Consider the following 12,057-nt stretch of genomic DNA (forward strand, 5'->3'; position numbering starts at 1 on the left):
GAAGTGGAATAAATATAGCTTAGCAACAAAATACACCTAAATAAAACATGGACCCTGCATTTGATACGCATGTCGTTTGCAATACGATTTTCATGACAATCCAGGCCGATGGAAACACTTCTTAACAAAGAATTGGATTCAAATTCTGGCTTCTTTCTAATTTGTGTGTGACCTTGGGCAAGTTATGTAGCCCTCTCTGCCTCAGTTTCTTCATAAAATGGGGCTTTACCTAAGGGTTGTTGTGAATAATACATGAGATAATACAGGCAAGGCTCTAAGAACAATGCCTGACACATAGAGAAAGCTCAATGAATATTAGCTATTATTATTATTCAATTCCATAAATAATTATTGGATGTCTACCATGTAGTAGTCTCTATACTAGATCCTGAAATATCTTTGGAGCTTTAGCTTTTTGTGTCTGGTCTACAAAGAATGTGTTACAGAGTTAGATATGAAATTCTGGTAAATGTAGCAGTCCAGTGGGACCCAAGTTAATCTAGAAGAAAAGGCCATTTGGAGTTCAGAAGACTTTTTAAATTCAGGAGGGAATATGAGATGTAAATGAAGTACTTAAGGTCTTGCCTTTTAGTTGTTGAGTTCCTGTGCCAGGTTTTAGAGAGTGCATTATGATGCATATTAAAACCACGGTGACATTCAAAGAGTCAAACATGCCTGATTAGACTTTCATGTCCTGTATTTATAAAAAGGTTAGTGGTGCATTTCCTCAGTGCAAATTATTTTTGGTTCTTACTAATATTTATGAATAAAATCTATACAGCATAATATATGTGATTAATTTTAGTCATCAGCTTGATTTTATATAAGGAGATATCCCATAAGATGCTACATCTTGAGCAGTAATTTCAGCAGATAAGGAGTAGGCAATATATAGGAAAGGGCAATTGTATGTTAGCACTATGGGACAAAATCAGAAATATAATTATGGCCATAATTATATTATGGCATTCTCCTACATAAATTTCTCATTGAAATAGTATAGGAAGACATGCCTTTTGCAAGTAATTTCATTGTGATGCTTTATGGTGACACCAAACCTTGACTATACAACAAGCAGTCAATGACGTTTGGATTTCAGGTTGCCCTGGGTGGATGTGTCCACAAGGTATTAAAAGCGGTTTAAGTTGATGAATTCAACAGAGGAGCTGACCATCTGGTCTCAGGGATCTCAGGTTGGGCTGGCCTTGGCACCGGGCTGTTTGGTTGCTTTTGGTGACTCTGGGGTAATATTAAGCCATGTAAATCATAGTTATCATGTACCTCTACCCATGGGGTTTGATAGATACTAAATAATTGGTCAGTAACTGCCCCTTTGGCCTCCTCCTTTGCACATTTTTGCCTGACAAAAAACTCTTGATGTAAAGGAGAAAAGTGAATGGGCCTCCTTTTAACAATAGGCAAACTGAACTCAAGCACTTACTAAGATAGGAAGAATAATATAAGACAGAAATAACTTGGAAGTTCATTTTGTCCATACCCGGTTATAGGTTGTTCAAGAAAATAAAAAGGTGGTGGATTCTTTTGTCCTTAGTACTCTTTTTTGGCCTACTCCATTTCCACAAGGCTGATGGCTTTTAAATACTAAAACCATCCCCAAAGGCATCTCCACAACCCCCCAATACACAAGTCACAAATCACTGCTCAAAGGAACGAACACAAAGCACTTGCGATACTCTCCCATTTGGGTGCAGTCTTGATTCTCCAGAGAAAAGGGGACTCTCAGTGCAGATCTGAATATATATATATGGGCCAGGACTTGGGCCTTCCTGGTAAAACATAAAAACAAAACAATAAACACCGCCCCTCCCCCTCCCAAAACAAAAAACAAAAACAGAAAATCCAAGGCGCCGCTGCTGCTATCAGTAGCTTGGCTCAGACTCTGACTGCAAAAAACAAAAACAGGACTGAGCCCGGGTTCCTGAGACCCCGGCTGCCTAGGGCCAGGGCGAAGTTCCCGGGGTCGGGCCGTTGGACGCGGGCAGGACCGGGCGCGGCGCTCTCGGGGACTTTCACCTGCTCGGCGGGCAGCGCGGGGGCGGACCCGGCGGCGGGCGGGGCCTGGACGCCCCGCGGGAGGAGCCGGCCCGGGCCCACCCCGCAGGAGGAGCCGCTCGCCGGCGGCTGATCCGGCGTCTCCGTGACAGGCACCCCGCTCCGCTGCCGCTGCCGCCTTTTCTTCCTCGTCCCGGTCTGTCCGCGCCACTGCTCCCGGGCCAGTGCCGCGCCCAGTCCCGCCGCGGGCCGCGCGCCCACTGCTCCCCTCCCCCAGCCCGGTCGTCGCGCCGCCAGCTCCCGCTGCCGCCCCCGCCACCCTCCTCGCCGGTAGGAATTGCGCGGCCACAGCGCCGCTCGCGTCGCCCGCATCCGCGCCTGCTGCAGCCCGGCCCTCGGCGTCGCTCCGAGTCCTGGCTTCCACTGCCGCCGCGCGGCCAGGGCGCCCCTCCGCTTGCGCCCCCTCCGCGCGCCGTCGCCCCCAGCTCTCGCCTCCCCTCTCCTGGGTCTCGCCAGCCCCTTCCTGCCACCGCCGCCGCCGCCTCTGGAGGAGCCGGTCCACCGCGGGTCACCATGCCCAGCAAAACCAAGTACAACCTTGTGGACGATGGGCACGACCTGCGGATCCCCTTGCACAACGAGGACGCCTTCCAGCACGGCATCTGCTTCGAGGCCAAGGTGAGGGGGCCTCGGGGAGGGCACTGCCCCGGAGGGGCATGTGTGAGTGGACGGGATGCGGAGCCATCCCGGACGCAGAGCTGGTGGGTTAGGCTGATTTGGGGGCCTTTCTGTTAGGGAGGGTGACTCCCCTTCTCTGTATAGAGTTCCGCGGGCTCCTGCCCAGAACTGCTAAAGAGCAACTGCAAAGTTTGAGCCGTGTTGCTTCACCCCCCTCCTCCCACCTGCAGACTCCCCCATCCTTACCCATCCAGGACTGATTGAGTTACTTCCCGGATCCCTTCTTCTGAGGAGGAGAAGCCAGTGGGTGAGCGCAGCCTGGACGTGGTTCTTTAGAATCGATTTAGGGAAGCTTTGGTGTTATTTACCTGTTGGGATCCCTTGGGAGAGGTGCTTTCAGGAAGGTCTTTTAAAGGGGCAATACCTGCTTCCTGATTGAAGAAAATAATACAGGGGTGGTTTTCGTTTTTAGATTCCAGGTAACCCCGGCCAGGTGTCAAGGGTCACTTCCTAAACGCCTTATTTGCTACGACTCCTTTGCAAGTGCCAGTCATTGAAGGGGGGGAGGTGTGGTGAAAGCCGCCCGGTTACTAGTTTTGTGGCTTAATGTTAAGTTTCAGCAGCTAGTAGGGGACCGCTGCTGAAGAATTTATCGGGGGTGACTGGAATTTTCAGCTCAAAACCCCAGGTCCATCCTTGGGAGAGGGGGCGGGGCGGAAGCCTCTGTACTGCACCATGAGGTGTGAATAAGGCTGCCCCCCCCACCCCGTGATGCACTTCCCAGAGTGAGGAGTTCTGGTTTCTGAGATTACAGCTGGGGTTCCTGCTGCGCATCACAGGGGAAGAGTGTTTCTGCTCTTCCTTCATGCAGCTTGACGCCCTCCCCCCAAGACTCAGGGATGCTCAGCACCTACTGTGTGCCTGTCACTGGTAAGTGACAGAAAATACTACCCCTCCAAGTAGGTTGTGTCTTCTGGTTTTGAAAAGGTAGTACTTCCGATGTGGAGACAGTCTTCATTCCCTTTTTCTCCTTTATGGCTTCGTAGATGGCAGGGTGTTAGCATCTCAGGCAAGGGTTACTCCATCAGGTGGCTATTTCCTTCACTTCTTGAGACATCTTTTTGAGTGTCTGATATGAGTCCAATGTGGTCAGTTACTTTCGATTATTCTTCCTTCTCATGGAGATGTGTGAGTTCTTAAATCTTACCTTTTTTTTTTTCTCCCTGAATAACCTTCCCCCAGCCATATTTGCTAGAGCTAGGAGGGCACCCCCTGTTTCCCCAGACATCAAACCCTGCAGTGGAATGCAGAGCTGAATTACTGGGTATGGCTGGGACCAGAGTGGGGCTGTAGCCAAGATCTTATCTTGCTTCTCTCAGAATAGAGCTGGTTGGTCTAATATAGGATGTTTGGATTAATTTTTGTCCAGGCCTGTTGCTTTGGTGAGCAGGTTTTAAAATTTTCAAGTATGAGTTTTCGTCGCGTCATGATTTAATTTTCTTGGACATGCATAAACTGGGAAATTGGCTTTTGTCTTGTTTGGTTCACCAGAGCTCTGTTTTGCAAGAATGAACAAAAGAAGAAAGATCAGAAATAAAGTGTTTTTAACCTTTTAATTCTTTTCTCACAGTCTCTGCATTTGGTCCTCGCTAGGACTCATAACCTAGCATGCATAATAATCACCAGGTGAGGTTGTTAGAGTCGGATTCTTGCCACCTCCAATTCTAATCTGACACCTCTGGGGAGAGCCCAGGACTGTGCACCTCTAAGGAGCATTCCAGGTGATTTAATGCAGGTGGTTGGGACCAGACTTTGAGAAACACTGGCTTCAGGCTTGCCTCCAGCTTGCTGGATCTTACCCTCTCTTTCCCAACATGTAGTTTCTTTTCTAAGCAAATGTCTGGGGGTTGTGTGGTGTAGTTCCTATAGTAACTTGCCTGGATTCACAGACAGTGGTGCTCCATAAGAGGAAGGGGAACCACAGTTGGTCGCAGCTGTGTTCCCAATGCAGATGTGGGACATGGTGAACCATGGGTTCTGCTTTGAGAATGGTGAGGTAGGGAAGAAAGGACAGGGCTGACCTTGAGAACTGGGTCCTAACTCCCAGCTGTTGGTGATCGATGCTGGACACCAGTACATTCAAATCATGTCAACCAAGACCTGAGTAGAGGTGGAAGCAGAAGCTTTTCTGTCTCATGAGCACCTGGCAAGCACCTCATCTGGCTGGTTTTCACATCCCTTCCGAGCAGTGTCCGTGGAACTGCACGATCACTGGGTGTTCAGGGTTAAATCCACAACACACTCATTCCTTGTTTTGGAAAAGCACAGGCTGTAAAATGTAAATGTATTAGTGCTGCCTTGTCAGATACTCTTGGAAAATGAGCCCAGGTCTTTCACTCCCAAGGGCTGGCAGTTTTTCAGAATCAACACTGGATGGAATGACTTTTTGGATGGATGCCGCTCATTTTCAGGGTGCCGCGGAGATTGAAAAGGTTATGGCTAGGGTTGAAGGGCATCTGGGTGCCAGAGGTTCTGTGCACTTAAAAAACACACCGTGCATTTAACTATCAAGTAGGATCCTAGAGGTTTTTCACCTGCAGTACTTCATGTAATTCTCACTGCTTCCCCGGAGGTGGATCTCCTTATACCTTATAAATGACGATATGTTGCCTGCTTTAGTGCACATAGCTGGGTATGGCAGAGACAGGATCTAAACCTGGGAGCTTTGACTTCAGACTCTCAAATGCAATGCTTATTCATTTAATATTTTTTATGGAATGTTCACTCTATGCTGGGCGGTTGGTCTGATTCACGGTTCACTGGTGGGGCATCCTTAGGTTGTTGGCCTCTCTGACTCTGATGTAGAAAATTATTCAAACTTTTAGTGCTAGGCTCTTTCAAGATATAACCTTGGTCTGGGAGCTGCTCTTAAGGGATAGTGCCCTCCGTGTCAGAAAGGGCACCTGGCTCACTGACCGTTGCTGGTGGGTGGGTGGTAAAATCCTTCTTGGCTTGAAAGCTTGTGTGGCTCCTTTGTATTTGTCTCTCCCTCTCCCTTTCCCGATATGCCTTCTTGGTGGCCAGTGCCATCAACTGGCTGTCTCTGCTTGCTGGGTGAGAAGAAGACTTCTCATGACAGTGGTGCAAAGAATAAGAGTATTAATAACATAGTTATGCTTTACGTTTGTAGGTGATTTTTGATTTGCATGCGACTTTCACACACACAAACTTTTCCTCATGTGGAAATTGGGACATTAGTGTTATCTCTGTTTTTCAGATGAAAAAATTGGGGCTCAGAGAGATTAACTTGTCCAGAGTCCCAGAACTGATAAGATGAAAGAATAATGATTATAGCTGATATTTAGTGAGCACTTACTATGGACCATGTATTGTTCTAGGTGCTGCCTCATTTAAGCCTTACACTCCAGTCCTTTTGATTCCTCGTCCATGGTTCCTTAACTTCATCCTGAAGTAGTAGCTCCCTCTGTATTCCTAGCTCTCGTTGCCTAGCCCGTTCACTGATCTGGGCATGTGTGGCGCAGCCTGTCAGAACTGGAAAGCACCTTAGCTCACCTCGTACAGCCTCCTCATTTTACAGATGAGGAAGTTGAGGTCCAGAGGGGAAGTCGTCGACCTAGGGTCACATAGCTAGGTGAGAACAGAACCAGGACTCATCCCTGGTTTCCTGGCTTCACGTTGGTTTCAGTTATCTGTTGCTGCTTAACAGCCTACCCCAAAACTCAGTGGCATAAAACAATGTCTGTTTAATCTGCTCATGATTCGTGGGTCAGGAGTTCAGGCAGGGCTCAGCTGGGCTGTTCTTCTGCTGCATGTGGTGTGGACTGGATCACTCACTTGGCTTCATTCTGCTGTGGCTGGGCTGGAAGGTCCTAGAAGGCTTCACTCTCATGGTTGTGCTTTGGTAGTCCTCCGCGTGCAGGTTCTCTGCATTGGGTAGCTTGGATTTCCTTATAGCATGGTGGCCCTTTGATCTGGCAGCTGGCTTTCAAGAGGGAGTGTTCCAAGCAGGGAAGGTGGAAGCTCTTAAGGCCTGGCCTCCAAAGTTACACAGAGTCACTTCTGCTGCGTTCTGTTGGTCAAATTGGACCATAGGCTGGCTCAGATTCAAGGGGAGGAGAAGTATTCTTCACTTCTTGGTGGGGAGTGTCAAGGTCACAGTGCAAGAGTGCACGTGGGATGAGAGATATTGCCAAAGCCATCCTTGGATCATGGTCAATCATAAAATTTTGTGTTCTTTCTCCTCTGCATATAGCTTCTCCAGTGATGTCGAATGTTCTTTGAGTACCTTGTCTTGTGCTTCTGTGTATAACCCCCTCCTCCAACATCAGGTACATATATATATATAGCCAGCAACATCAAATTATTTATCAAGTGGAAGAAATTTCCAGTTGTAGGAAGTCTGAAAGCAGTAAATGTATTGTCTTATTGCTGAGTGATTTGGGGGATTTGGGAGTCCTTGGTCAAATCTGAACTGAATTCTCTGGCCATTATTCCCTCCCTGCTAAATGGCTTCACTGGCTGATGGTTTCCATGATGTAGATTTTAGAGATTACAGTAACCCCACACAGCAGGCTACCTGCGATGCCTCTTGAACACGCTGTCTTGAGGGCTTCCAGATTAGGACATTACATAGGTTGGTTCACCATAAATGGGGTACTCTAACTCAAACCTAACCTGTGGTGTGTGGTAAAAAGCTCTCAGAAACAACTCTGCTATATTCTGGGTGTGCACTCTCCCCTCCCCCGCCCACCCCCCAAAGGGTCCTGTCTTCCAGGATTGTGAACAAGTAGGAATTCAGATAGAGGCCCTGGTGTATTCGCTGATGTCATCATTGAAGTGCAGGTTATTTCACCTTATTAGGTATTTGTCCAGATGCTTTAATATCCATTGTTATCTTCTGCCTGGACCAGATGAATCTTTGGGGGATGATGAGTCTCAAAGATACAGCACTGCTCAGAAATAATACCTGTTTTTATTCACCCTTATTTTGCTCTCAGGTGCCCCAGGGTGTTCCTCTGGAGCTGGTGTTTTGGAATTTGATGGGCAAATGTATTTCTACCTTATCTGTACATTTCATGATTTTGCCATGTCTCTTTTGCCCAAAATGTCCCAGTCCATTTAGTGGTCAGAATCTCACACTCATTCGTCATGCTGACCTTTGCCAATCATCCGTGTCCAAGACCCTAATCAGACTCATTGTTTATTATCGCTTACTCATAATGCTGCTACTTCCAGAACTCAAATCTTCAGAATGCTTTCTTTGACCATCATTATCTGCTTCCTCTCACCTCATTGCCTTGAGGCTGCCCTTAGCTCCTCAGTGACCTGCTGCCCTTATCCTGCTCCCCCAGCAGCCTGGAGCCATGCCCACCCCGCTTTCCATCTTTCCCACTTTCCTGCCCTTCACTGCAGACTTGGTCTCTGCTACTTTCCTCCTTCCTTCCTGTTTTTGGATAAAGAACTTCCTTCTTTCCTCCACTCCCTTTTCCCTAATAGCTTTATTGAGCTATAATTCACATACCATACAATTCACTAATTTAAAATATACCATTAAGTAGTTTTCAATATATTCATACTGTTGTGCAATCATCACCACAGTCAATTTTAGAACATTTTCATCACCTCAAAATGAAACTCTGTACCCTTTAACTATCATCCCCCCCACCCCCATCCACCCCAGCCCTAAGCAACTACTAATCTACTTTCTGTCTCTAGATTTGGCTATTCTGGACATTTCATATAAATGGAACCATGGTGTATGTGGGTTTTTGTGATTGGCTTCTTTCACTTTGCATGATGTTTTCAGGGTTCATCCATATTGTAGCATGTATCAGGACTCCATTCCTTTTTATGGCTGAATAATATTCCATTGTATGGGTATACCACATTTTGTTTGTCCATTTATCAGTTGATGGACATTAAGGTTGTTTGTTTTTTAGCTATTATGAATAATGCTGCTGTAAACATTTTGTGCACAAATTTTTGTGTGATATATGCTTAAATTTCTCATGGGTAGGTAGGTAAGAGTGAAATTGCTGGATCACATGGTAACTATATTTAACCATTGTGGGACTGCCAGATTGTTTTCTGATGTGGCTGTACCATTTTACTTTTCCACCAGCAGTGTGTTAGGATTCTGATTTCTCTGCATCCTCACCGACACTTCTCATAATCTGGCTTTTTGATTCTAGCCAGCCTAGTGGGTATGGAGTGGTATCTCACTGTGGTTTTGATTTGCATTTCCCTGATGAATAATGATATAGAACATCTTTTCATGTGTTTATTGGCCATTTTCACATCTTTGGAGAAATGTCTATTCAGATCTTTTGCCCATTTTTAAATTGGATTGTCTTTTTAAAAAAAATTACTGAATTGTAAGAGCTCTTTATATATTCTGTATTCAAATCCATTATGTAGCTTTGCAAGTGTTTTCACCTATTCTGTGGGTGGTCTTTTCACTTTCTTGGTATCGTCTTCTGAAACACAAAAGTTTTAAATTATGAAGTCTGATTAGTTTTTTTCTTTTTCCCTCTTTCTTTTTAAGATTCATCTGCCGTCCCTCTGCTGCTAGCCCACCTCTCCTGAGTCTTTGTTCATTACCCCATCACTCCCTACCCCCACCTTTGCATTGTTCCATCTTTCCCCCTGCTGGCTCACTCCTCTGCCCTGGAGTGTGCTGTGACCTTCTCTATGTGAAAACTCTCTACTCTCCACCTTTTTCTTCATTAATATGTTGTCCTCTTCCTTTTACAGCTAAGCCTCATGAAAGAGTGGTCTACTCTCTGCAGTTTCTCAATATTCATTCAGTCCCTGGCCGTGTCCTTCCCACCTCTGTCCTGGCTGCCATGTAGAAATTGTTCTACTGTCACCCTTCTCTGTCCTCATTCGTTTTGAGTTTTCTCCCTGAACAGCCTATCCTTGTCTTCCTTGGGATGCCTCACTCATCTCTCTGCAGGCTCTCGATTGGCCATGCATAGCCGCCCTGTCTGTACCTTCTCTTCTTTGCTGCACATTGACCTGTAAGGTAAGTGCTCAGTTTCATCCTTCCCCCTCCCGCCTTGTTATGCATGTTGGCTCCTACATCTCTAACTCTAGTCCAGACTCCAGATTTTTATTTCTAGCTTCCTGCTGGCTATCTCTACCCCAATGAACATGTTGCTAACCCCATTGCTCAACAAGGTTGAATTCAAATCTCTCTGATGACTTCATACTTCTTTAAATGACCCCACCATCTTCTCAGACACCAAGCTTGACACTTTGGAGCAGTGGACTCATTGGCTGTTGATTGAGTACCTATTGTGGCCAGCCTTTTCCCAGACACCCACCCCCCACCATCCCCCCACTTCAAATGAGTTGTGTCCTTGAATTTTCACAGTGATATCCATCCATGCATCCTGCCTGTTTTTTCTTGTCTCACCTCTGGCTGGTTCAGATGCTCATCACCTCTCACCATACTGTTTCAGTTACCTTCTGGAGGCCTCCACTTTATCCTATAAACTTTTGCTCTGTTAATTATCCTGAAATATAATTATGATATCCTTCTACTCAAAGACACTAAAAGTTTATAAGCCTACTGTATTAGATCCAAAAATTCTTAGCCTGATATTCAGGGCTCTCTGGTTTTGAACAGTTCCCTTTAATCACCCTATGCTTCAGCCCACCTGGGGTACCTACCATTCCCTCAACCCTCCCTGTGATTCCCCATCCATCTCTTAGGCCCAGTCCACTGTCACTCAGTGAAGTGGATGTTACCAGTCCCTCCTCTATGTGGAAGGGACTGACCAGACCCTGCTATGGATTATAGCTGCTTGCCCTTGTCTGATTTTCATCCCCCCATTGTCATCATTAGGGTCCCTGTCCCTCTGCTCACTTGTGTCTTCTGCAGTGCTGACTGTAGTGTTTTGCATATAGAAAATGTATTTTGAATCAATGAATATAATTTCTAAGATGCTCCCTACAAGGACTGCCAGGACCCTCCTATATCACCCAAGAGTGGGAGATGCCTCAGCTGGCTCTAGTCTCCTCCCAGCTTTTTCTCTTGCTTCAGGCCTGTACCTCTCAGTCCCTAGTGAGACTAGTCCCCGATCCCAGGAGGTATCCCCATCACCCCCACCTCACAGAGTGCCACTGCCTTCCAAAGGAAATGCCAGGTAAGCATTTTTCCTGAATTAAATGGAATTCCAGTGATGGATATGCAATGGAATTAGAATCTTTGATTATAGAACACATGGCCAATTTTAGGAGTAGATAATTGTCATTTATTAGTAAAAAAAATATTTTCAACCTGTTATGTTCTTATTAATGAACTAATACCCTTTACCCCCAATTCTTTATTTCCTTTAATTTTCTATTTTATAGTTTTTATGACATGAATTTGGTTGGCAGCATAGCATAAATGGGTCCAGGAGCCAAATTGTGTTTGGGTTCAAATCTTGGCTCTGTCCCTCACTTGCTGTGTGAACTTGTGCGAGTTACTTAACATCTCTCTTTTAGTATCCTCATCTGTAAAAAGAGGATACAGGTATCACATACCTCATAGGGTTAGTGCAGACGAGTTATGCACGCAAACAACATAGTGCCTGGCACAGAATGGGTCGTTATTTTTATTATTGTTGTTGTTTAGTCCTGCAGATTGCAATTTAAATTTCATCTGTGCATGATTTTAATCTAGGAATTATCATACACTCTTTTTAAAACATTTTTATGTATTTATTTTTTGGCTGCGTTGGGTCTTCGTTGCTGTGCGTGGGCTTTCTCTAATGGCGGTGAGAGGGGGCTACTCTTCGTTGCGGTGCGCGGGCTTCTCATTGCGGTGGCTTCTCTTGTGGAGCACGGGCTCTAGGTGTGCGGGCTTCAGTAGTTGCAGCATGCGGGCTCAGTAGTTGCGGCACGCAGATACTATAGTGTGCAGACTGCAGTAATTGTGGCACGTGGGCTCAGTAGTTGTGGCTTGTGGGCTCTAGAGCGCAGGCTCAGTAGCTGTGGTGCATGGGCTTAGTTGCTCTGCGGCGTGTGGGATCTTCCTGGACCAGGGATCGAACCCGTGTCCCCTGTATTGACAGGTGGATTCTTTACCGCCAGGGAAGTCCCCACTCTGTTTTTTTAATAAGTCAGAGGCCTAGTAGTGTATTATCTTCATTTTACATGCCTGCCTAAAGCATCTAGCTGCCATATTATTCTTGATTCCCAAAGTTGCAAATCAGACAGCGTGACTACTTTGTGCACTTAAAATAGCTGTCAGCCTCCTTGGGAAGGAATAAGGAGGGGTTAACTAGCTTCTGGTACATGCCCCCATCACATTTGTTCCAGTCTTTTAATCCTTGCTCGGATTAAAAATCACAGAAT

The 12,057-nt window shown here is 46.1% G+C and overlaps 1 protein-coding gene across 2 annotated transcripts in view; it reads left to right on the forward strand.

The window, feature by feature from the left end:
- Nucleotides 1-2,586: 2,586 nt before the first annotated feature.
- NOS1AP (nitric oxide synthase 1 adaptor protein) overlaps nt 2,587-12,057 on the forward strand; it is a gene marked incomplete at both ends in the record, with an annotated part of 297,461 nt that continues 287,990 nt past the window's right edge. For both annotated transcript variants that reach the window (XM_079697747.1, XM_079697748.1), the window contains one exon: nt 2,587-2,691. In XM_079697747.1, the coding sequence (XP_079553873.1) occupies nt 2,587-2,691 (105 nt within the window). The remainder of the gene's footprint in view (nt 2,692-12,057) is intronic.

Source organism: Hyperoodon ampullatus, assembly GCF_949752795.1.
Source record: "Hyperoodon ampullatus genome assembly, chromosome: 2".
Lineage (NCBI taxonomy): Eukaryota > Metazoa > Chordata > Mammalia > Artiodactyla > Ziphiidae > Hyperoodon > Hyperoodon ampullatus.